The sequence below is a fragment of the Sinocyclocheilus rhinocerous genome, unplaced genomic scaffold (genome assembly GCF_001515625.1).
Source record: "Sinocyclocheilus rhinocerous isolate Xijiao unplaced genomic scaffold, SAMN03320098_v1.1 scaffold444, whole genome shotgun sequence".
NCBI classification, from domain to species: domain Eukaryota; kingdom Metazoa; phylum Chordata; class Actinopteri; order Cypriniformes; family Cyprinidae; genus Sinocyclocheilus; species Sinocyclocheilus rhinocerous.
This window is the reverse complement of record NW_015645540.1, coordinates 1,629,298-1,656,942: the sequence shown is the minus strand read 5'-3', so window position 1 is coordinate 1,656,942 and position 27,645 is coordinate 1,629,298. Positions and strand designations below refer to the sequence as shown.

Sequence of the window (27,645 nt, the reverse complement as noted above, 5' to 3'; positions counted from 1 at the left end):
AATCTAAATAATATACTTTCAAACATACTGATAAACTAACATGTTAAATACAAAAATGTTTTAAAACAGCTAGTTCATATATATTCGGATACAACAGTCATACATCGCTATTAGGACCGCTCGTCCTGTGACAAGTTTGCCGCATCAGAGCACGGAAGTTATCAGTCTAAAAGGTCTGCAAAATCAGTCAACGGTGAAAATCAAAAGTAGATTTATTTTAAAGACCAACAGTTTAACACTAAATATTGGACATAAACGAACACGTTAAATATAAAGTATTTAAAACAGGTAAGTTCATATATTTGGAGTAAATTTAAATTAAACGGATACATCAGTCATACAGCGCTCCGGACTGCGCGCCCCATGACGAGCCCGACGCACCGCCACAGAAACAAGAATGAGATGCGTTCTAACATAACTGTGGCATTAAACTCAGTTAGTGAAGGCTCGGTGCACATATATCACATATATCAGGGCTCTAGACTCATTCTTCCCACTGGTCGCTCTTTTGCGACTAACTTTTCGCACGAGCAGGTAACGAAAGTGTTCAACATTCAACCCGTTCTTTTTCATCAGTATTATTTGTGATTTAAATTTTGTGAACAGGAATTCCTCTTTTCGTGCGCTTTCACTTTCACTTTCAAATTCGCGATCTTGGTGTCACGTTTTACAAGAAAAGATAATTGTTGTTTGCTTATATCTATACACCTTTCACTTTTTAAGACTAAAACAAAAGATGGATTTATTGTTATTCCTAATTAAAAAGCACAACAACAATAAAAGAGTAGGCTACAATGACAAACTAGCTTACATAACCTTTAACAAAAACGAATAAGACAAGGCATGGCATAGGATAGCCTACATCACATGCTGTATATACCGACTAATAAATTATTCTGGTTTAAGAAGCGGTCTTTTACTTTAGTTTGTAAACCAAATCCTCCGTTGCTCTCCGTCCGTGGTGCGCACCTTCACGCTCGCGCTGAAAGCGCCTCTCTTTACGTGATCAGTGAAATCTGACTCCTGCTACAATGTGCGCGGCTCTGCAGCGTGCGCTGTATGAAGCAGATGCTTTGGAGCAGCTTAGACCATGCACTCGCACAAATACGACCACGTCAAATTTTAACTCGCACATTCTCAAAAATTGGTCGCAGTCTAGAGCCCTGTATATAGGCCGTTCAGATTACTATAATGGGCCGCCTAATAATAATAATAATAATTATTATTATTATAATTAATAATAATAATAATTATTATTATATTTCAAATCGCGGTATACCTTGAAACCGGTAATCGGCCAATGCCTAGGCAGGGTATTTAACAATTTAACAATAAACTTATTAAAAATGAGTCTGACATCAGTGCACTTAACAGTTAACTTCACTTCACTTATTATAAACCAACAGGGGCAGGTTTATGCAGGAAGCACAGCTTTTCCAACAGTCAAATTAGTCGTCGCGCGCACCCCTAATATGAATATATATATATATATATATGTACTGACCTGTTTTTTATTTATTCATCAAAAATAAGACAAATTCCATGAAATTCCACATTATACAGTAAATTCCGTTTTTATGATGGCATCAGTTTACTGCATCCAGTGTAGACAACATCACTGATTATTAATGGGTTCTATTCTACACCGGACGCGAGCGGTGCGGCGTGACAAAATACAATAGAATTCTATTCTGATGGCGGATAATTTGAAGCAGCAGACTCGGGTGAAGTTTGAGCTCATCTGCGCATCTCTACACTACATTGACCTGGGTCGCCAGTAGCAAACAATGGAGTGCGCTCTGCTGGACAAACTAAGTAATTACACCATTCAGAAGCATTTAATCTGCATTATATGTTCTGTAAAAAAAAAAATCATATCGGCAGCATATTCGCCAATACCGATATATTGGCGACAGGCTCATATCGGCCGATAATATCGCTAATTGATATATCGGTCGGGCTCTAGTACATACTCAATATACTTAGTGCAGACATTCTCACATATACTCGCATATCCAATATCACAGACACCTTCTAATACACAAGATTTCAATTTGCATTTTAATATTGAGATCTATCTTAATTAATTTCCTTACTTTTAGCCTTGTGTATTTAGTGTTATGTTTTTAAAAAGTGTGCACACTTATGAAATCACCAAGAAACACTACAACATCCAGGCACATTTGACATACTGTTTTCAACATACTGTAATTTGGAACGTACTAATCTTAATTTCACATACTATATAGTACAGATAGTATGCAAGCTGATACTAAGCCTATTACAACTCTAATGTTGTCAAAAATATAACTTTTTCATGTTATGAGAAGCATAAACCTGTTGTCCTAAAAAATACATAACATTTTTATTCCAAACTCACTTCATGATGTCAGTCAAGTGTTTCAAATAAGTTCCTTACATGACCTGATATGGCTTCTTACCTCAGAATGAGGTAAAAAAAAATTACTATTTTATAGTATTCTATACTGTAATAAATGCTATTTCAATTAGCATTGCAATATAATTAGACTTTATTCTTATGAAAATACCCGAGATGGCTTGAAGAACACAGGTAAACTTTATATTGTTGCAGACGTGTGTTTACTGTCTTCATCTGTGATCAGTCAATGCATTACTATCTTTCTCATGTTCAGTGACAGCAACACCTGGATGCCTTCGCCCATATTAGGGTTTTGCTGGAACGATATAAGTTATATTAGTTCCGAAAGACATACTTAAAACCATCTATGCAAGTGCACCCGCCGGCTTCCAGTATGAATGAAACAGACCTTACAAGTGTTTAAAGCACTCATAATGCTCACACCACCTTACTCTGGGTAAACACAAGGAAAAATAATATGAATAAGAAAAATAATTACCCTGCTATTATTCAGGGTATTGTATTGTATCCAAGTTAGAAATTCTACTGTGACAACACTACTCTAAAAAAACTGATTAATCGACAAAGCCATTTTAGACTGCGCTGGTAATTTGCCATCTTATAAAGCTGCATTAAGAGCTTTCTGTGCAGCCACTAAAAATATCAAAAAGAAGTCTAGTGGTTAACATTCAAAATCCAAAGTTTATGTGGTAGTTTTATTTCAAAACATCATAACTGGATGCTAGTTGCTGAATTAAGTATAATGACAACATATGCAGTGAGGTCACTTGACCATGAAAATAAACACCTAATTCACAGAATAATTCCTAAATTGGCAAGAAGAAGAAGCCATTTAGAACATCAGGACATTTTAAGAGATAAATGTCCCAAACAAATTGCCATTCACGCTTGGATCAAACAACTAAATAATCTTATACTGAGTGTAACTGCATCAGAGAGTGCACATTTGGCTCAATAGCTGGCAGTCAGTCAGTTCTCTTGGCGCTATCACGTGCATTTGGGTCCTTGTAACCAGTTTAGCCTGACAGGATGCTGTTTTAATGTGTGCTTACACATTCATTGAGCTCATTGAAGAGGATGAGTGTGGCCAAAAGGCCACGCCAGAGTTCTGCAGGCAGTCTAACGTATCAGAGATATGCGCTCATTCTACGACTGGATGAGGACCTGTGAGAAGACGACAGAGTAATGAGATGCTACAAGGACAGCTATTAATTAGTCTTTGTGTTTTGGGGTTAATCATGGTTTCAGAGAGGTGACGGCGCTATGTGACACACTGCAGGCGGTGAAACAGTGACTACTAGCAGTAGAGCAGAGACAGATGCTGTAAACACTTTCATTAGGCAGCCAGCCACCCGTAATGGAGGAAAAACACTCTAACATCACGATTGTACTCGCTCACGTTTTGTTTTTCATTGCCACCAGGTTGAGTATTGCAATGACAGACAAGATATCTAAATTAGACATGATGATCCAGGATCACAAACAGTGCCGCATCAACCGCACTAATGTGTTGATGAATGACGCAGGGACATCATGCAAATAAAAAACATGTACGTAGGAAATTTGTTCCTCCTACATTGTTACATTAATTTATTAAGACTGTAATAAACATGAAAGTAAGTAAAATGAAAACCTTGAAGGGATGGTTTATCCAAAAATGAAAATTTTAATAATTTCCTCACCCTCACATCATTATAAGCCTCTATGACTTTTTCGTCTGTGAAGCACAAAAGAAGATAAAATGTCCCGGTGTGTTTCTGTCCATACAATGAAAGTCAATACAGAGTTATTTTAGTAGCATTGAGACACTATTTTAGATTTTTTTTTTTTATCTTTTGAATTAGTTATTTTTAAATTTCCCAATTTCATTTTAGTTAAAGTTTTAGGAATTTTGTTTGGTGCTTTTGTCATTTTGATTAGTTTTTTGGATGTCAATATGTCTAATTTTAATTCAGTTAATTTAGAACACTTTAATACAATTTTTTTTTTTTTTTATGGTTTTAGGTTTAGTCAAGCATAATAACCCTGTGTCAATGGGGTCCAATGTTGTTTTAAACCCCAGTGTTCTTTAAAATAACTTGTTCTGTACTCTGTAGATGGAAGAAAGTCATACAGGTTTGGAATGACACAAGGGTGAGTAAATGATGACAGAATGTTAATTTTTGGGTGAACTATCCCTTTAATGACTGTATGCAAGACATCTGTCTCTCTCTCCTAACAGCAGAGAGGAATGTCAGATCAACTTTGACTACCACACCCCAAACTGAAGCTTGAGGATCAGTCTGGACAAAACACCCCTAAGGCTACTGAAACAACAGCACCATCTCCTTCTGGTGGCGGAGACAGGCAGCATGGTTTTTAAAGACATGTGATAGGGAGCTCATGGGTAAGAAGAGGCAGAGATCTAAAAAAAATATCACAAAAAAAATAAAAATAAAACATTATTTTGGCATCACTAAATGAACTAGTCAGTTGAGAAATGTGCTACAACAGCTTTGTATTTAAAGTATTAGTTCACCCACAAAATGAATCTGTCATCATTTACTCACCCTCGAGTTGTTCCAAAAGTTTTTTCTTCTGCTGAACACAAAAGAAGATATTTTGAAAAATGTGTGTAACCAAACAGCTGATGGTCCCCACTGACTTCCGTAGTATTCTTCCATACTGTGGAAGTCAATGGGTTCCCATCAACTGTTCGGTTACCAATATTCTTCAAAATATCTTTTATGTTCAACAGAAGAAAGAAACTCATACAGATTTGGAACAACTTGAGGATGAATAAATGAGGACAGGATTTTCATTTTTGGTTGAACTATCCCTTTAACTCCTGATGAACTGACAAAACAAGATAATGAAATTGAAAATTCAGCCAACTGCAAGCAGTATTTTGACAGTATGCAAACAGTGTAGAAATACCTCTCTCTGCAGGCTTTGAACTCTTAAAACCCAGTAGTAGGGCTGTGCAATATATCGAAATTATCGAAATATCGCAAATGTACATATCACAATATGCATATTGCTACAGCTTGCAATATTTGGGGCCATGAACAAAAGACAAAGAGAAAATCACTCACTGCTCTTACCTAAAGGACTTTTGTAGCTTAAATAAGAATCAGTGCATATTGAATTCAAAGAGTAAATACTAAGCAGTGTTTTATTTTTCCTTTTTATTATTCAGTTCCTAAACTCATGTTAAAATGATTACACTAATGTTAAAATTACATTTTTATGTAATGCTAGAGTAAAACACTACCGTTCACTTTCAGAAGTTGTTACAAATACAAATAACCATATATATATGACACAAGATAGTTATAGAAGTTCACAGAACTGACTCAGCAACAGCTGAGTAAAACTGTTTCATCTGAGCATGTGGCACTTTAAGCATTATCGTATCGCATATGGGTTTAGGTTAAAAAGTGTATAACTATCTGTATATAAAAACAATAGAAGTCTATGTAATGTCCCCATTTAGATAGCTAAGTAAACGTGTGTGTGTGTGTGTAAAATAGTTTATCAGTCTGGCGAGTAAACAAAAAAAATTTACTAGCCAATGGCGATTATATTGCCAAGGTGTGCGTAGAGGGTTGAGTTACCACATTTATTGTGGAAAAGGATTATAACAAAATGGCAAATACTTTAGGTATACATTTTCCAAGCACCAGCTCATACGTATGACCACACAAAACAAAAACACTGCCAACTTCTAAGATAAAATAAGACAAATCTTGTTTTGTATTTCACGCTTCTGTGCTCCACAAATCAAATCTGATTGCCATGATTAAGTTAAAACACTATTCATCAGCATGAAAGCAAATCTGCAGATGTGCAGAACATTTAAAGAGCCTGGCCAGAGACGTCTTCAGAGAAGAGCTTTGAGTGAAAAACTGTTAAAAACACTGATGAAATGCTTGTCTGCTGAGGTTTAATGAATGCTTCAGATGTCTGAGATTCCAGGAGAAGGGCTTGAGCAGTAAGGCTTTGACTGAGTTAATACCTTTGGCACTCGATGGGCCTGTCTCAGCCCAAAAGGAGGGGCTCCACTTGAGTACACGGCCTTGGTAATCGGCCCAGTGAGAGCTCAAGCATCCAAAAGAGCCAAGAAAGTGTGTGGAAACTTCAAAAAATTAACCAGATCCAATAAACAGGTTGTTATCAGTCAATTATAATAAATAATCATAGACTTACAATTTGCAATGACGTATAATTGTTTCTTTTAAGTGGCTGAAGGATTCCAATCTTTTTCCAGATCTTAGTGACCTCACAAGTGGGAAGAGAAAACCTTCAAAATGCGTTTTTGGCTTTCTGCTCATCATGGTAAAAAACTCCACCTGATGAATGCATACTTTGTCCATCCACAAAATGCTACACAGCCCATATAATTACAGTGGATAAATGCTGAATATGGCATGATTAATTTCCTGATATTAAAGACGGGCTATTTAAAGAGGCATGTTCAGAAGCCATGTTCAAACATTTTACCAAGAGGAAGAACATTTTGTTGAGTAAGGCCAAGCTAAAGAAAGTTAGGGCGAGGAAGACTGGCTGCAGAGTGAGTGCATTATTTAAAAAAAAAAAAACAGACAGTGATGATAGAGAGAACAAGGGTGAGAAAGCAAGAGAGTAAAAGTGATTAATTTAGAGGCAATGAAGTGGCTCTGGCTGGGCTTACGAACATTTGAGTTTCAACTAATAATTATATTTCATTTTAGTTTTATTTCAATTAACAAAAATACCTTTTAATAAGTTTAGGACTAAATGAACAATAACAACACTGAATATGACATGTTCTGAAGTTTCTATGCGATTGCTAAGGTGTTCGGTGGTTTTTATCAGGGGCGTAGCAGCCGCGGGGGAGGGGGGGGACATGTCCCCCGCACTTTTAGAAAAAGGTGATTCTTTCCCCCGCACTTTGTTTGACCCATCGCAGATATTTCCGACCATGTCCTCTGATTTGTTTATTTAGATTTGAGTGAACTAACATTCAGCCAATCACAAGGCGAATTATCTCTTGGGCGTGTCTGTCATGAGCTTCAAATCTCCTTAAATTAATTTCACTTAAATTTGCTCTTTGGGCGGTTTGGGGGTAAAATGCGCCCCAGAAAAAAGCAGAGGAAGATTACATCCTTTTTCAAATACTGTAAGTATGTGTTATGTCACGATGACACGAATCACGCGATCGAATTTCTACGTTATTATTTGACGTACTGGGGCGTCTACACCGGATGCGAGCGATGCGATCATGCGACGAGACAAAAGAACCCGTTAAGAACGAGGCATGTGGTGCGTCACGTCGCACCGGATCCAGTGTGTTTTATATGCTCTCCTACTTGTAAGTCTACACTCTGCTAAATGAGTAAATGTAAATATGGACAGCATAACTGATTATTGGGTTCTTTTGTCGCATCGCTCCGTCCGTCGTGTCCGGAGTAGAATTATCCTTTCCCAATAAAGCAAAGTTGTTTTGCGCCGAATACTTATCATATCTTATCACATTTTAGTACTTCAATTCATTACGGCTATGTTAACTTTAACTGGTCTGTAGGAAAGGCAGGCTGTCACGTCACTGACAGAGAGAGGGGAAGACAGTTGCTCGACCTCTCCAGAATCTATACAGGTGAGATTTGTTGAAAGAAGAGAAGATAATTTTAAGGCAGTGTTTTTTTATATATATTGGGACTACTTGCCAATGTTTTAAGGAATTAAACATTAATATATATTTTTTCATTTTATGTTTAAATTGTTAAATAAAATTGGTTATATAGGTAAAGGCAGTGTGTTCCAATAGTTTTTAAAGACACTTTTTTGTCCAACTGTTAAGAATTAGGATAAAAGTTATTGTTTAAGTGTAGTGTAACTGAAACATTGTGCATAAAATATCTTTATTTCATAAAAATAAAGTATAGATGTCCACAGTGGTCTCAAAGTCCCAAGTCCTGCAGTTATTTTTAAATTAGGGTTAGAGTTAGGGTTTTTGAATATGATATCACAAAAAATAGGTCCCTGTAAGCTGTCTTGCTTTCTGTAAGCTATCATGGCATGTTCCCACAATTGCCATTAGGGTGCTCTAAACATGTACGGCAATTGGTATTCTATATAGAGTTTATTATATGAACATGAATGTACTTACTTTGTACATTATGTACATAATTTGTTTGGCCGCTGAGGGTCACATCACCTGACAGCTGCCCCCCCACTTTTAAAATGGCTCCTACACCCCTGGTTTTTATCAAGCATCCATTCTCCCTTTATCTCAAATCAAGCACAGTTCATGTGTACGGATCCTAACACATGTCTTGGTCTACCCTTGGACTCTGGGAAAAACATCCTCCCCACAGTGAAGCGGCGCACTGGAAGGGTTCGGTTCCTGTCTAATATTGGCGGTGCTGATGGTCAGAGGGTCTAGGAGCTCTGCCCCTGGGACCATTCATAACCTCCCAGTAGGAAGCCGCCTAACAATGCCCAGAAACAATTGGGACGAACATTCTGTGAAGTTCGGTAACAGCTATTGTTCCATGCTGAGATTGAATTGGCGCCAGTGTATCCTGTAGTATCAGAGTGTCAGGCAATTGAGGGGGAAAGGGGGACTCAACAGTGAAGCCTCCTGCCATAGACGGTCCTTCCTTTAGGATACATCCCTGTGTGCACTTTACACACACTTTCACCCCAGAGTTACTTACGTTTCTTAGCAGCACTGAGAAACAACAAGCGTATACATAAGATCTAATTTCCGCACATAAATAACAGAAGCATAGGTGAGTTATTTTCTAGCTGACCCTTACAGGCCCTCAGAGATTGAAACGGATGGAGACGTGAAGGTCGCTGACGTATGTGAATCTGGAATCATCTCACATGGAAAAAACTTCAGGAAGGATCCCACTCCTCAAGGCCTAACACTTATAAAGAGTGATAAAAATAAAACAGCTCCATTAAAAACTCTTTCCTTCAGCCTTTATCTTCATTTCTCATGCTATTAATATATTTGACATGTTCTTTTGCAGAATCAGTTCAATTTTTTAAATTAAGACAAGAATAGAATGACGTTTGGATCTGTAAAATGCTCCCATATGTGTATTATTCCACCAATGTGTGCAGAACCACCCTGAAGCACTCAGTCAGTGTTTCCTGCACTACTACTCAGAGGAAGCAAACAAATGAAATATTTTAGCACATTTTTAGTTCAGTATTGTATAATGTATAGTTAGGTCAATTATTGGACTGCCTGTAAAAAGACTGTAAAAAGTCTGTATAACACTCCTTTGCAAGATTTTAAAAAATTTTTTATTATATGATTTATCTAAAATTAAAATAAGATAAATAAGAATCGTTTAGAGCAATTGGAACTGGAGGAGTTACAGTGAATTCCTCACGATACCCTATTTTCACAGTCAATAACATGTCTGTCAGGGAGTATACCTTGCCTTTACTCCTTTCCCAAAACTATTCTATTGATATTAGTGGTAGTTATTTACTTGGAATTTAAAACTTTTATTCAGCAAGGATACATTAAATTGATCCAAAGTGACACTAAAGACATTTAAAATGTTACAAAAGACTTCTATTTCAAATAAATGCTTTTTAAAATCTGTCTATTCATGAAAGAATCCTGAAAAATGTCTCCGTGTTAGCATTAGCAGACATGCCAACCCTGTAAAAAAATTTTTTGAGTACCATAAGTGTGACGGGACTGGACACGGGGTTTGAAGGAGGGGGAGGTGCTCTTATATTCCTAGATAGCTGCATTATTACTTGAAGATCCTTGATGACTAATGTCAAAATCATATGTGCAAAATGCAAGATTTGATGATAAATATTTTTCAAAGGTTAGCAGGTCTGCACTCAGTCACACAACCCTTTGTGCTATTCCTGTTATACAGTATTTTAGAGTAAATAGTAGGGATGCAACAATATAGTTAACCCACGGTTCAATACGTCCCTCGGTTTTTTTTTTTTTAAACACCGTTTTCGGTTCAGTTCTGATGGCTTGGCACATCAGAGTATTTTTTTTTGCGATTTAAAATACTATTTAACCCTCCTGTACACGGTAGAAAAATGTGGATTATCATTAGTGGTCGACCGATATATCGGCCGATATTTGGCTAAAATGAGTGTTACCTTGGCTTTATTTGAAAAAAATATGATTCCCAAATCCCAATGCAGACAAACTTCCCAGAATACTGAGTGCCCTATTGGTTACAGTGTTTCCTTCTTTTTTTATTATATTTTTTATTAAATATTTATTTATTTGTGAAAAATACTTTGTCATCTAAAGTATAAGAATGTTTATTTAACACATTTACTTTTTAATACATTTTCAAATTATTTCAAATTTCTTAAACATTAATTAAAATAAATAAAATTATATCGGCTTTATATCTGCCATTCTGCTTTCCAAGATATCGGCATCGGCCGTCATAAAACCAATATCGGTCGACCACTAATTATCATATGCCTGCTTCTTTTGAAAGTAGTATTATTTTTGTGGATTGGACATTATTTAGACCAGGGGTCTCCAAACTCGGTCCTGGAGGGCCAGTGTCCTGCAGAATTTAGCTCCAAATAGGGCTGGGCGATAAAACTATAACAATAATTGTGACATAATTTTCCTCGATAAAACAATAATAAGAGTTTGATAAATGTTCAATATAACGTTTTTACACCAGAAGTGGAACGAAACAGCGCTACTCATTTGAACCACGGCACACGGACCATTTATCACTAAAGCTAAACTTTGCAGGACACCGGCCCTCCAAGGACTGAGTTTGGAGACCCCTGATTTAGACATCACCACATTTAATGCAGGTGTGATCACCACATTTAATGTTCTGTAGCTTGATTTGAGTACTGCACGTGGACAGAGACGTCACCAGGTTTTTGCGTAGTTTAGAGTGACAAATCGTACCAGCATACTTTGAGGTCAAAATGTGTACCCGATACACAAAATGCATACAGGTTGGCACGTCTGCATCAGTGACACTGAACACTGGAGTAATGGTTTCTGAAAATTCATCTTTAACCATCACAGATATAAATTACTTTTTAAAATACATAAAAAAGGTTCCAATAGAAAACTGTAATAATATAATATTTCACTATATTTTAGGGCTGGGACTAGGACTGTAGCTATTGATTATTTTAGTAATAGAGTATTCTGCAGATTATTCCATCGATTAATCGGATAAGAAGTCATTTTTCTTTATTAAAGAGCAATACTAAATATACAAGAGATAATAAGATAGATCTCTTAAAATAAACAACTAATTTGTTTTCTTTTAATTAATGTAATACATTAATAACCGTGAAAACTAAACCCATTTAATGTATTTAATTGCCAAATTGCATTCAAAATGCAAATACAAATATATCAATAAAAAAATAAAATAAATAAATAAAAATACAAAAATCAATTTCACATGACTTTAAAAAAAGGTAAACAGTAAAAACTAAAGGCATAAATCAAAATAATAGTAATAAAAATAATAATAATACCTAAACATTGCATTTATGTCGTGCAATTTTTTTCTAAAAGTGTGCATCATCTTTTGAGTCAAATTCTTACATTTAATCAGTCAATTAGAATAAAAGACATTTGGGCTGTTACCAAACAAATGATATCAGTATCAAAATTCATCTTTGCAATGCAGAGGAAACACAGAAGCTGCATCTGAAGTGGCATTTAGATGCATATACACACTGTTTAATGCCAGGCATGAATGTTTAACCTGCAGTTACAAATGCATAAATAATATTTTGTTATTTTAAACATAAAACATTGAATACAGATATTTCAAATTATTTTAAAAACGAAAAAACCACCAGCAGGTGGCAGCAAGTCACTGTTAAGAAGTGAGTCATTGCGATTGAACCGAATCATTTAAACGGTTGATTCATTCAGGAACAAATCGCCGATTTAATCTATGAGATGGAGTTCTTCAAATGAACTGAGGAGGGCAGCAATACGCCTTTGAAGCGTCTAAGCTGCCGCAAATCACACAAGAAGAAGAAGAAGTCTTAAATATGTCCAGCGCTTTTTTTTTTTAAAGTCTGGTCCCTGTTTTTATAGTCTATGTTCTGGTCCAGCGTTTATCGGGTTGTGTGTCAGTAATAATGGTCCGTGGGGAAACACGGCGTTCCATGTGTAGTTACAGTAAATGGACTAAACGAAGCCTCAAGGCAAATAATTTGCCTCGATTTTTTGTATTCGAGTTACTCAAGGTATTCGAGGAATCGTTTCTGCCCTATCTGGGACAATAAATCGATGCATCGCGATTCGTGGATCGATTCTGAGATTATTGGAATGCATCGTGATTCTCTCTCGAATCGAGTCTGAGCTTAGTTTTTAACAGCAGGTGGCGCTCTAGCTTAGTTTTTAACCGCATACTCAAATGCTCACGAAGAAGAGCGCTTGTGCGTTCGGCTGAGTAATTTAAGTGGTTAAATGTACTTGCACATTGGCTTTTATGCTTTTATGATGCGAGATTAATGTAAACAGCCCAATGTGAACATCCTTGTAATTCGCTTCAACCTTTTCGAACTTTATGAATGATTATTTTAGGTTCAAGTGGTGCTTGTGTAAGAACAATGTCTACCAATCTAAATATATATATATATATATATATATATATATAAATAACAATTACTTATATTTAGATTGGTAGACATTGTTACAGTGGTAGACACTGTAATAAAAATGGGACTACTGAAATAAACCTGTCCCTGAGAAAATCTCTGCACATCTCTTTATTGGATTGATTTTAATAACTTTATAACTTTATACTTTATAATACATAGGTCTGGGACAATAAATCGATGCATCGCGATTCGTGGATCGATTCTGAGATTATTGGAATGCATCGTGATTCTCTCTCGAATCGAGTCTGAGCTTAGTTTTTAACAGCAGGTGGCGCTCTAGCTTAGTTTTTAACCGCATACTCAAATGCTCACGAAGAAGAGCGCTTGTGCGTTCGGCTGAGTAATTTAAGTGGTTAAATGTACTTGCACATTGGCTTTTATGCTTTTATGATGCGAGATTAATGTAAACAGCCCAATGTGAACATCCTTGTAATTCGCTTCAACCTTTTCGAACTTTATGAATGATTATTTTAGGTTCAAGTGGTGCTTGTGTAAGGAAGCAAGCAGAATACGGCTATTTCTAAAGCACGCAGTGCCATCTACTGTTAAAAACTAAGCTCAGAATCGATTCAAGAGAGAATCGCGATGCCTTCGGAAAATCTCAGAATCGATGCAGAATCATTTCTCGATTTTCGATGCATCGATTTATTGTCCCAGCCCTACTATATTACAGATTTGACTGTATTTTTGATCAAATAAATGTAGCCTTGGTGATCATAAGAGACTTCTTTTACAAACATTAAAAAATCTTACCGCCTCCAAACTTTTCAATGGTAGTGTACTATAAATGACATTGTTTGCTAAACTAACACTCCCTTAAATAGCATCTAGTGAGCTATTTTGAGGTAGTAATTTTATTCGTAGCTTGTCGCATCACAAACTACTTTTTAAAAGGGTAGACAGTCGTTTAACAACTTTAATTTATGTGTAGCTTGTAGCTTAGGAAGCTACAGTTTAAAAGTAGTTTCCTTAACATTGCCTTGGGTGAACAAGTAGTCAGACAGACTATATGACCCAGACTGAGCCTTGAGCAAATCGGATACAAGTGGCTACACAAAGCACATTTTTCAAATAATTAAAAAAGTGAAACATACCGTACTAGCTTATCAAATATGAGCCAATTCTCTAAGCCAAATGCAATCTGTCACCAGGAAGGTAGATGTTAAGCCACAAACTTAAACATTTAGCTACATGTAGTGTTTCTATTCTCCCAGACAAACTACTGTTTCTCCATCCCAGCTTTGTTTCTAATCCCGTCTGAGGACAGATAACGAAGATAATTGTTTTAATGTGTGTAAAATATTCAGTGCTGGGGGATGCCCAGCCTCATTCAGCACTGGCTGACAGCCTGAACAGAAGCCTCTGCGCTCCCTTAACAGATCTAACACAAAACATGGACTTTACACCGACAGCGAACTTCACAAGTGTGAAGGACAGGCAGAAACTGTTCCCAAGTCTCCAATGTTCTCCCCATTTGTACTGTACACAATTGCACGAGCACCTTTAGAAAAGCATCCAAGTATATCATCGTCCTTCAATGGCTCCTGTTTACCCTTTTATTTTCCCATTTAATTCCTCAGTTCCCCACAGGGCAGCTGGCGGGCACAATTAATTCAGGCCCATTGCCATGTCATCATGCAGGATGATGCTCGGTTATTCAGTTTAGTGCGGTCTGTTGGTATAAGTGAGCATCAGGCATTTAAAAACACCAAAAAAGGGCCCGATTAACTGTCAGACTTTATTAACTCCTCAACAGCAATAGATTTAAATCAGTTTTACTGCTTCCAACAGCCAAAATATGCTCACTGAGCAAAGCTGCTCAGGAAAAACCAGTGCCAACACTTCCAAAACTATTCCAAATATGAAACAAAACCGTGGAAATCTGCAAAAGAGACTTTGGCAGCGTGTCCCTGCGCAGTTACCACAGGCTCTTTTTCTCGCTATCTCATTCCCTTCTTCTCTTTTAGAGGCAGCCGTGCAAGAGGCTGATCTGGCTGTCCTCAGTAACTTTTCTCTTTCTCTGGATCAGACACAAGGAAGGGCGCACGGCTGCAGTCGACCACTCACCGCTGATTTCCTACAGACAGAATTAAGCAATGCAACTCTGCAACTCCCTCCATGTGGATCAGGATTGAGGGCGAGGGACACGCTTGCATTCCTGTTGAAATCCAACAGCTGGACAGACGTGTGTTTAAGACAAAAGCTCTTAATGTGATTCAATATTATGCAAAGAAACATATGGGACAGAGGGACCTTAGCAAATGAGCAAGAATGCTAGAGAGAGAGACAGTATGTGCAAGATCCTCCACGTAGAGAGATTAATGAGCGAGGAAAACTCACTTTACTAACAGCTTAATCCTACAGGGATTAACGCTCTATTATGGAGCTCATCAAATTGATATGCTGTGTAGAAGCCCTCATGTACTTTAAATGTACAGAAACAAGAGTAAATGCTTATGTATCCTGAATAACAGCAACCAATGGTAATGATTTACTTGCCAACAAACAACTGAGAAAAAACAAGCACTTTTCCGGTTACATGCATCTTAGGAAATTTTTGTGGAAATGGAAATACACTTATTTTCATTCCTGGAAATACATTTACAAATACAGGATTGTTTAATGAATCGTAAGTTCAAAAGAACAATTTATTTAAAAAAAGAAATCTTTTGTAACATTACAAATGTCTTTACTGTCACTTTTGACCAATTTAATGCATGCTTGATGATGAATAAAGGTATTAATTTCTAAAAAAAAAAAAAAATTCTTAATGACCCCAAACTTTAAACCCTCTGGTGCTGCTTTTTGCTTTTTTATTCTCCAAAAAAATAAATAAATAAAATAAGAGAGAGAGAGAGAGAGAGAGAGAGAGAGAGAAAGAAAGAAAGAAATGATTGTATTATGCTTGTCTGATAATGTTTTTTATTAGTCTGATAGTCTGATAATGTTTTTTATTTAATATTTTATGACACTAAATGAGGCTACATTTATGCAGTAGTTATAATCCATTTATTACTTGTTAACCACAGACCTATTACTTGTTAAGCATAGACCTGAAAATGAAATTCGCAACTTAAACCGTTGTAAATCTCCAAGACACTTGGCAGATTACCGCTGAAGTGAGAAAAAAAAAAGTTAAAAAATTTAAATTGCTAAAAAGTTTAAGTTTATTGTTATTAATGCTACTATTAAATTACTAATAGTAATTTAATATTACTTATACTATTAATATTGTGTCAACTTTCTGTCTTTTCTATGCAGCAACAAACTGATATAGTAAGTGATGTATGCAGCTATAAATTCAGAGGCTCTCCTCTCAACAAAATCTGATCAAGTGGCCACAGAAGACACATCTGACAGTGTTTCCCCTACCATTGTTTTGGGGGGGCGGCCCGCCCCCCCTGAAAGAATACCAAAAATAGCCTTTATTCCAAAAAAAAAAAGACGCACGAGCTCTATGTATTAACTTTAGCGCAGTGTTGCCAACTTGGCGACTTTTCAGACTTTTTTCCAAAAAAGCGCCTAGCGGCAAATCTAGACACTTCTTGGACAAACCTTATTTAGTTTCTGAGACTCATGGGTACTGCCGCACGAGCGCGAGGTCTCTCTTTCCCAGCGCGCACACACCTCTCTCTGCGTCTGATCTGTTTAGCGAGCGGCTGAGGAGCAGCGCTTTCAGTTAAAAAGATATTCTGTCACTTTAACTCTATTTTACATGCAAATATAGCCGAAATCACAGCACAGCAATTGTCTTTATCTTATGTGTATTTGATTTCATTAGACAACTGATTATGAATCAGGATTTTTGTGCAGATTAACATCTAAGGGAGAGCTGGTTATCTAGTCTTAATGGGCTGCGTTTCAGTCACTATTTCATATTCATCCCGTTGTCTGACAACAGAAACAGAAAAATATATCAGTGAAAACAGTTTTATTGAGAATTTGGCTGCATTAAAATACAGTTTGTGAGCACAGGCAAACAAATGTAAAAGGTATGGCATGACACAATGACGTTGTGAATATGCTAATTAACGTATGACGTCATTTAGCTACTTTTCAAGCGGGCTTTAGCTACTTTCAGTTGAAAGAAGTTGGCAAGACTGCTTTAGCGGTAAAAATGTCGAAGAGGAATGGAGAAGGTGACAATCCTAAAAAGGCAAAAATTCGTTTTTATTTCTTAAAAGCAACAAAATCCGGAGAAACTACTCAAGCAAAGCCAGCCTCTGTGGAGATGCCACCTGACGATAGCAATCCAAATACAAGCTCCTTGCAACTTTCTGAGGAGGGAGTAAGAACCGGTGCTATTACCAAAAGCAAGCACCGGACTTCAGGGTGGGATCCTGCCTGGGTTGAAGACCCCGAATACAAGTCATGGCTTTATAAAACAAGCATAGGTAAGTTGTGCGATTTACATGTTACTAGTTTAATAATTTAAGCTCCTGCTTTCAAGTCCTCCTGGGAAGTTCGTATTTATGAGGTGGGAAGTTGTGTTTAGGACTGCAGTGCGTTCTCTTAATTAATTACACAAAAATACAGCAAGTTTCTTAAACTGTATTTCTAGAAAATGAAGAGCAAAGAATGCGCGTCATGTGTTATTTTGCTTTTTCAGGGTTCCTACGAATCCTCAAAAAGTCTTAAATTAGATTTTTAAAATTTAGGCCATAAAAAGTCTTATGAGAGGTCTTAAATTTTAGATGACACTTTGACTTAGACATATCTAAATCATTTACCGAATTAAAACTAAGTTATCTAATTAGTGTACATATTGTTTTTATTATTTTTTCTTTGTGGATTTGCTTGTTAACGTGACATTTCGCGGGCCTTGCGGCATTTGCAGCCTCCTGCACGCTTAGGAAGAGAAAGCAGAAGAAAATGGGTAAATGTCAGTTCAGTAACAGTTGTAAGTTCATTATTTATGTGCATAGGGATGTGTGATAAGTATCGTCTATGATGATATAGTAATTAGCTTACTGTTTGAAAGATGTGCGAGCTGACATTGAGTTTGTCACTCACGCTTTCACTGCGTGATATATGCAGTAACATTATATGCCCTCAAAATTCAAGATACACGGTCATTTTTGCCCCAATGAGTTTTTGTCTTATAATTATATCATTATGATATGATGTAGTTATATTACAATATCACACAAGCAAGAGTGTCGTTTTCCCCGAATCAGCACGGTTGCAAATGTGATATTTATTTTATAAAACAGTTAAATAAACAATAAGTTAACATGGTGAGTTACATTTTAGACTCAATATTGTTTTTTTTCTTTATTTCACCATTGAAAATTTCAAAATGAAGAACTGAATCCGCGTTTTGAACGGATCAGTTTAATTAATGATTAAATTACCCATTCAATAAAGACGGTCACTTGCTTCATTCCTGAATTAATCAGTCGTTTGAACAAATCGGTTGAATGAATAACTCACTCATTAAAACTACCTACTGGAAGCTAAGTTTCATATTTAAAGTACATTTTAATTAAAAAGTTAAAATTAGAAATAATTTCATATTACATATTGAATTAAATTTATGTAGACAAATTGTAAATGCTGTGTAAATATATTAATGCCACTTCGGTGTCACCTCTGCATTGCAAAGATGGATTTTGTTGACAATGATTTCATTTGATTGGTAAAAGCCATATACTATGATAATATTCTATTTTAATTTGAATGTTAGAATTTGACATAAAAGGTGATGCATACATCTAATAACACCCTGTTTTTTATGTTTTTAATTAATTTATAAAGCCACTTTAAACTTTGTCGTTACATACAGTATTGTTATATTATAATGCTATCATATTGTGTGCAGGCAATTAGCTTACTTCGTTGTACATAGAAAATCCCAACAATATCACTGCTAAATACCTATAAATATTGTGAGATAATCACAAGCTGTCAACTAGTCTCTTCTCTCCTGCTTGCTTCAGTACATGGGGATAGTAGCCAAATGCTTCCCTTTGCTTGTCTTCTATTACCATGCTGAATGCTGTTAGCAAGCGAGCTAATGTTAGCTGTTTCAATTCATTAAGGAATGTTCTGTCGCTTATGTCGGCAACACAAGAAGCCAGCTACAAGGGGTAAAGAGATGCGTGTCTTCATTGAGTCTCCCTGCGAGTCCTACAGAAAAGACAAGTTGGACAAACACGCATCCTCTGATCACCATAGAGCTGCCATGCAATGTCACGTGGAGTTGATGAAAGGTGTCACGTCTATTTTAATTTCAGAACTGTATTTGGAAGTCTGTGTACTGGCAATCAATGCATGTTTGCTTAATTTTTCAAATGTTAAATAAAACCAACAGGCAACACTGCCACTGCCGCCTTTGAACCAATGATTGTCCTTGAACATGAGGCTGTGATTGGGGGTTTTAAATGTCTATACTGGCTGGTTAAGCACGAAATTGCCCATCACTCGAACTACACAGCTTTGCTTGACCTGGCCCAGCTGCTTGGCTGTGTGTATTTTGAAAAGCTGAAGGTAAGAATTATGGATTTTAACTGCACATGACAAATAATTTGCATGTCTATGCCTCAAGTTAGTAATTTATGGTTAAATTCTGTCATGCTAAATGTACTTGAGAATTTGAATAAATAATAAAATGTGTTAATGCCTATTACTATTTTCATTGTGGCTATATTACTTTGTAATAACTGAAATCCAAATGTTTGCATGCTTTTCAGGTTGGTCAGAGCTGCAATTACAGGTCTCACAGGATCATTGATGACATGCTGAGAATTCTGGCAGCAGTCATTGAGAAACCTATCCTGCAGGAGATCCAGGCTTCCCAAGCAGTTGGACTTGAGCTGGATGAAAGTACTGATGTGTCTGTACTTAAACAGCTTGACATCCATGTCAGGTATGCAACCATGTAATTAAGCAGCATCTTTTTATGAATAAATAATCAAACTAAATAATGAATGATTATGGATGTTAATCTTGATTTTGTAAGATACTTGGACCGTGAGGGCAAACTCTACTGCCACTTCCTTGCTTTGGTCCCCATTGCGGATGGGAAAGCAGACACCATAGTAGCTGCTGTTATAGAGGCTGTGACAAAGAAGGAGATCCCTACTCATCTCATCTTTGGTTTAGGGACTGACGGTGCAGCTGTAATGACAGGTAGCTAAGAAATCCTCATTGTATTATTCCCTGAAAAGTCTTATTCACCTAACCCTTCATTTAGAGTCTGTTTTAATAATAAAATTATTGTTCCCTTTCATGGGAACTTCGAACTGCGTCCTCAGGCGTTCCCCATAGCGACCCCTAGAGGACGCAGTGTCTCGTTCCCTACTCAGGGAACCATGGTTACATAAGTAACCTGAGACGTTTTAATCAACTCTTTAAAAAAAAAAAACTTTTATAGGACGAAGAAACGGAGTGGCAAAACAGCTGACAGACATTTGGCCATGGCTGCTTTGTGCACACTGTGCTGCCCATAGGCTTTCACTGGCCTGTAAAGATGCAGCAGACAATGTGCCGTACATGAGGACCTTCAAGGAGCACCTCCAGCAACTGCACTTGTACTTCAGAAACAGTGCAAACCGTTTGGATGACCCAGCCAGCTTGGGTCCTTTCGCCATTTCCACTGAGCAGGAGAAGGACAGAAGGAACCAGCCAAAAGGTGGAGACAGGCAGCAATTCTGGAGGAGGTTTCGTTTGGAGGTAAGAATGAGAATGTAATCATTTCAAAAAGGTCTTTTATCACTTTTCCTTTTCATTCATTCATTTAATACATTCATTCATGTTTTTATCAGGTAATGGACCCCTACTTAGATGGCCTGATAAGTCAGCTTGAGGTGAAGTTCCCTGACCTGGAGGTCTTTGCTGCTTTCAGTGTCTTGGGGCCACAGGCAGCAAGATCAACTGACCACGAAGCAGCTCACGCTCACCTGAAGACCCTGGCAGGGAAATTCCTTTCTGTGGATGCCAGCACTGTTGTGGAGGAGTGGATGTCATTCAGACAACATGTCATCTCTGGTGCACTCCAGGTGAGACATTGAGATCTAGGCTGTCAGCAGTGGGTACACAATTATAAAAACTGCTACCACATCTGCTTACCTTGTAACCCTATGATTGCCATATGATTTCAGGACAAGACACAGCTACAGATCATGATGGAGCTGACCTCTAAATATGAGGAGTTTGGGGTCTTGTACCCAACCCTCTGCCAGCTGGCTGCAATTGCACTGACTGTGCCTATCAGCACTGTAAACTGTGAGAGGGACTTCTCTGCCATGAATAGGGTAAGAATGCTTAAAACCTGCATGCATTAAAAAAAAAACATGCTCATTTATGTTTAAATGAATTGTGTGTTATGTGTCTTGTCTTCATCTGCTACTTGCAGGTGAAAACAGACCTTCGCAACAGGTTGCAGGGGGAGCATCTTGAGGCCTGCATGAGGGTGTCCATCAGTGGTCCCCCAGTTGGGGACTTCCCATATCAGGAGGCCCTTGAAATGTTTTTCAAAAGTCCTAGGAAAATTAAGTGCAAAAACCACAATTGTACACTGTGCCAGTGATCACATAATGAAGTGTGTTGTAAATAGTTGTGTGATGTGTAAATAAATGTTGTTTATATTTATTTACCAAATTTATGTGCACTCTTTGTCAGTTTAGCTCACTCTAGAAATGCACCGATACAAACAACCACCTACTGCGCGGCACATCTATGACAACACCACGTATCCGTAACACACCCGCTCCGCAACACTAGTAGTTTTGGGGGGTCTACCACCCCCCCTGAAAAAAATCCTAGGGGAAACACTGCATCTGAGATGCATGTCAATGCCAAGTGTAAACAGTAATGTGTCTCAGCCAACTACCTGTGATCAGATCAACCATGACAGATGTCAGTGGCCCAGGTTTATCTGGTATTCTGTTGCTAGGACACTGAAAACATAGTGTTTTTTTTCCCCAAGAGTATTTTAGGTTAAAATGTATTTCTGTCATGACAACTCTCTGAGGGACTGGCATGGTAATGTACATGACAATGTTAATGTATTTGGTCTTGGCGGAATAGATCTGCTATGCTGCTGCTGCGGCAGAGCAAGTACCGAGACTTGCTACAGCCAATACATCCACAACATCCTGCTGTGAGTATGTAAGATATATTGCTGCTGCAAATATAACATATGAAATAACCCCCATATAGCATACATGAATCACCTCGTAGCAGATCTTATCAGTGAACTCTCCTCTTGTCCGTATTCAATTCGCACGGACCGACCGTCACGCAGAGAACACGCGATCATGCAGGTCACATGCACACTTCACAAGATCTCAACTAGATTCGACTAAGTTTGCAAGGTTTGTGAAATTAAATTTTCATTAGTCATTCAAAGATTTGTTCAAATTATGTAAATGCGTATTTGCTGAATGCTGACAGCAAAGGAGAAAGTATTATAATGTTTGCCTTTCTATTACTAATAATATAAAAGCAATCGTTATAATACTTTTTGTATACATTTGAATTCCTTTGTTTAACAGTTCTATCGGATTATTAGACAGACTTCTATCCGTATTAGACAGAACTGTTAAGGACGACGGCGAACAAGAGGGAGAATGTGAGCACTGTGTGCTCAGGCGCTGCCGCTCTCAGCGGCATCAAAATAAAAGTCCAGACTCAAACACATCAGCCAAACAAAAAAAACTTATCGGCCGATGCCGATATTTGAAAAATGCCAAATATCGGCCGATATATGGGCGTTGGCGATATATCGGTCGACTACTAGTCATATATTTGAATGTTGAGCAGCAAGCTCATTGGCTACCGATGCCAAATATCGGCCGATATATGGGCGTTGGCGATATATCGGTCGACTACTAGTCATATATTTGTTGGTTGAGCAGCAAGCTCATTGGCTACCGATTCAGGAGAGAACCAATCAGCTGTGCCATGCGATAATGATGTCATTAGGTCAGATTGAGTTAGACCTATCGGACTGCGCCATCTAGAGTTTCATGCCAGAACTCTGTATATATAAAAGGGAAGAGAGTATTATTGTAGATGCTGAAATTTTAGCACTTCAATAATCTTAAAGTCTTCGGTGTAGCTTTTTTTAAAACTACAAATATTGCAACAATATGTGGTCATGAAAATAAGAAAAAATATTGCAAAAAGTTTTTAATAGTTTTGAAATACAGTATGTCAAGCCACAGAACAGGGCCTAAACACAAGGCATTGCTACAACATGGATGACGAAAATAAGACGAGGCTTATTGCCAGAATTAGTTCTTGAGGTCAAGTGCCAAATGGCAGAAAACCTCTAATAAATTAGCACAAAATATACTCACTTTACACAATCAGCCGTTTTCTGCAAAATCCACACAACAACATCCAAAGAGGGACTTTACGGTTCACTACCTTCATAATCTATTGTAAACAAAGAGCGTAATTCCTGCAGTACACACAACAAACACTATGAGGTCTGCACAACATACACAAATCAAAACTATTTGAAAACAACATTCATCTCACAGTATCTCTTTGCACTTTAGTGCTCTGTGGTTTTATAAGTTGCTGCACACTCCAAGCAATATTGGACCCCTAACCCCAAGTCCTTCACCAGTCACCACAGACCAAGCAGCAGGACAGGACAGATTCTATCATTAGATAATGCTTTTTTAATTTCCACCTGTTGCCAAAAACTCCATCCCCTACTGTACAACTGCAACTCACAGACATGAGTAAAAGTGGCCCGAACAAGGATTTTATCAAGGCACTTAACAAGGGCTTCAGTCTATCCTTACTCTTGCATTAATCACCTACAGGCAGTTTGTCCCTCAACTCTACATAAACAGATAAAGCAGCATTACGAAAATCAGTTGCCTTGTCATTTAAAATGTATATGTTTATAAACTACCATTACCCGATATCTAAATGTTCCTTCAAAGTCTCTTATGCTCACCAAGGCTGCATTTATTTGCTCAATTATACAATAAAAACAGTAATATTGTGAAATATTACTACAATTTTAAAAGAAACTTTCTATTTTAAAATGTGATTTATTCCTGTGATGGCAAAGTAAAAAAATTTAGCAGCCTAATGTGCATATTTGGTGCTAATTTTTAATTATTATCAATGTAAAAAATAAAATGTTTTACTTGAAATAGAAATCTTTTGTAACATTACAAATGTCTTTACTGTCCCTTTGAACAGATAATGCATCTTTGCCGAATAAAAGTTTTCATTTGCGGTATATTTGCTGTGTATATTAATAGCAATACTAGAGTTACATATTGACACTGGAATGGTTTTAGCATGTTGCTATATTGTTTTGGGCAGTTGCTAAGGTACTGGCACAAGTCAAAAGAGCCCACCTCTATGCATTTATTTTGGTCACTAGAGCCCTTCTCCAACTTAAAACAAAGAGATTTTTGCCTGAAAACTAATTGCACACATCTGCCTTAGCAAACACAGCTACAGAGAGTCTTTTCTTTTTAAAATGGGGCCGCAAAAAGACCATTACCAAACAGAACATGATCATGCCTCCAAGACACACATGACACCATACAGCTGGTTCAAAGAACAGTTACATGATGTGTCCCATGTGTTGCGTAATTGTGCGAGCTCAAGGGCTTTGCACCAATATGTAAAGTTCTTCCCTATGTTCAAAACACAAGTTCTTCAGCACTTCAAATTGAATAGATGGAACAAATGGTTGCAGACAGCTTCATCCGTTGCAGACCAGCTCATAATGTGCGACTGGCCACTCCAACGGATCCTGTCAGGTAAAAAACAAAACAAAAAAAAACACATACACCAACACAAAGCACCACCCACACCCCGAACTACTGCACAAACAGGGCTGTTACGTCATAATCTGGAACATGGTTCATGCTTTGACACAGAAACTAGGCTTACTTAACTGCAGCTGATCACCTGACTTGTTGCTTCCAGCATGGTTCCAGCGTCTCTACTGCTGAAAAAGCCAGTGAATGTACTGCCAACACAGTCTGACACACACACACACACACACACAGAGAGAGCCCTGACAACTTTCCACTCACTTCTCAAAACATCTCAAGACTCTATGGTAATATAAATATTATTACCCTAATATGCTAGTGAAAACTGAGATTTGAAACGATTATCTGACGATGAGGGGGAGGCGAAAATGAGTGGAATTCCTTTTGAGGGTGTAAATACATTCTGTGTGATGTTTTAACAGTGCAAAACTAAAATAAAAAGAAGTGCTTTAGGTTACGTACTTCTCTGGCAATGCTTCTGGTTCCAGCAGCGCTCGCTAAAGTCTCCGTTGATGGTGGTGAGGGGGCAGGTGGTTTTGCCCTGAATCGTGCCGGGGCAGACGTCTCCGCACTCTCGATCATTCTTATTGGCCACGATGTAGTTGTCCTCCACCGAGTCAAGGATCATGGACCAGTCAAGGGTGGAGAGGTAGCAGAGGTCGGGGTTCTTCTCTACGCGCACGGCTCCACGGGTGATGTTCATCAGACTGTGAAGGCCAATCTCTTTCAGCTGCAGCATCTCGAACAACACGAGCGCGTAGTTGAAGAAGAGATTATTACCACGCACCACTGTGAGGTTGGGAAACAGGTCACTGAGGCTCTCCAGGCCGTAAACGCGGAACAGGAGCAGGTAGTCCGTCACTACCATCAGCTTGGGGTAACTCAGACCACGGAAATCCTCCGGTTTGGTCGTGAACATGAGCAGAATCTTTAAGTGGCCTTCGATCACGGTGCAGTTCTCCAGCACCCGCAGGTTGGTCACATTATTTCTGATGTCTTTACTTGAGCAAACTGCGACAACAAAAAGACAGCAAAATGTTAATTGGTTTAGTGAAAATCTACAGCAAAAATTTTGAATAAATTGCTTACAGATGATGACCTTCAATTTAACAGGATTTTATTCTGTAACAAGCATAAACAAACAAAATGCAAAAATTTATTCCATAGAAACCTATAAAGAAGATAATTTACAGAGCCATAAAAAATTTCATTAGAAATTTTTCTGATAGTTTTCTGTCGCACTGTTCAATTTTCTTCCTTTGAGGTGATGCCTTCCATATGACATAACATGTTTAATGAAGATAATAAAACCTCTTCCTGCAGCTTTTCACATTCCAGTGCTGCTTTACTAGTGTATGAGATGGAGAGATGCTTCTCAAGTGAACTTCAGTCCGGAAGTTTTGGAGCATGAGGAAGCTGAAACACACAGTATAACCCTACTGACATGCGTGTCCTCTCAGACACACACACTCACACACAATGTGCAATACGTCTACACTTACACTTATTTTTAGCACCACACTCCTAATACACTATGTACAAATGGGGAGCCAGGCACTTGAAAAGAGTATTGTTGAAGCACATGAAAGAAACGGTGGTACAGTGAGATGAGATGTGTCCTGGCTGACTGTATGTAGTCATTCACTCTCTGAATAACGCTCTAGCCCAAATTAAACCCTGAACATCGAACAATGAGTAATGTAAGTTACAATCATGAGATGAAAAAGATTTAATTTAATTTGTTTTAAAGACAAAAACAAAATTATTTAAAGGGATAGTTCACCCAAAAATGAAAATTCTGAAATATCAGAAATATCTTAATTTGTGTTCCGAAGATGAACAAAGGTCTTACGGGATTGGAACGAAATGAGGGTGAGCAATTAATGACAGAACTTTCATTTTTGGGTGAAATATCCCTTTAATGCATTTACATTTAAATTCAATTATTTAATACTTTAATATTCTCAAAGCAAGTTTTAGGAAGGTGTTATTTTATACAGGTTACATGTTATTTGTTTTATTTAAGTTAAAATAGGTAAACAATCTTTTTTCATTTGTAAAAGATCAAAACATAAATCATAACTTTAACAAGTTAACCTTAAAGTAAACTACAGGTTTAAAATATGCTTTAAGAAGAAGAAAAGAAAATGTCTAAAGAAGAAAAGGCATGTAATTGAGGTAGTGATTTATGGCAACGCTGATTTCTCTGACTTTCTCTGCAGCTAGTCCTGCTTTGTTACAGACCTGAAAAGTATATTTCAACCTGACATATTGATTGAAACCTGCATTCAATCTGCATAAGTGTGTTTGCCTTTGCAGTCAATCATTAAGAGATCAAAATAAATCTTGCGTCAGAAGATATATAAAGCAAATGTTATATATTTTTTTTAATTAATAAATAAATGCGACAAACGGCCAAACCACACAAAGTACTCACTTTCCTCTGAAACAAGACAAACAATAGCAAACATTTCAACCAGGACACAGGAATAGGCCTGTCGCAATAATCAATATATCGACTTATCGCGCAATATATGTAAATGACCTCAATAATTTTTGGTGACGCAATATATCGCCCATTATATTTACTTAATAATTAATGTCACCATGTTTTGTACATTCCACTTGCGCCTGTGTCTTTTGCAGCTTCTCGTACATAACGTGGTGTAGTCATGAGGTGCTAGTTCAAATTTAAAAAATGCTTCTACAAAAAAAAGTTTCATCTGCAGATATGACCTTGTTTAGGGATCTGTGCCTTTGTGCATACGGACATCTGACTGCTAAGTAGTGATTGTGTTTTTCAGCAATAGTGTGCACCATTACTTTACCGATAAAAGAAGGTCAGGGAAAAAT

At 37.4% G+C, this 27,645-nt stretch overlaps 1 protein-coding gene across 1 annotated transcript in view; it reads right to left on the bottom strand.

Annotated features, from left to right (window-relative positions):
- LOC107706379 (insulin receptor-like) overlaps positions 1 to 27,645 on the bottom strand; it is an 82,163-nt gene that overhangs the window by 46,441 nt on the left and 8,077 nt on the right. Inside the window, exon 2 of the mRNA XM_016510076.1 lies at positions 25,255 to 25,803. Coding sequence (XP_016365562.1) covers positions 25,255 to 25,803 — 549 coding nt within the window. The remainder of the gene's footprint in view (positions 1 to 25,254; positions 25,804 to 27,645) is intronic.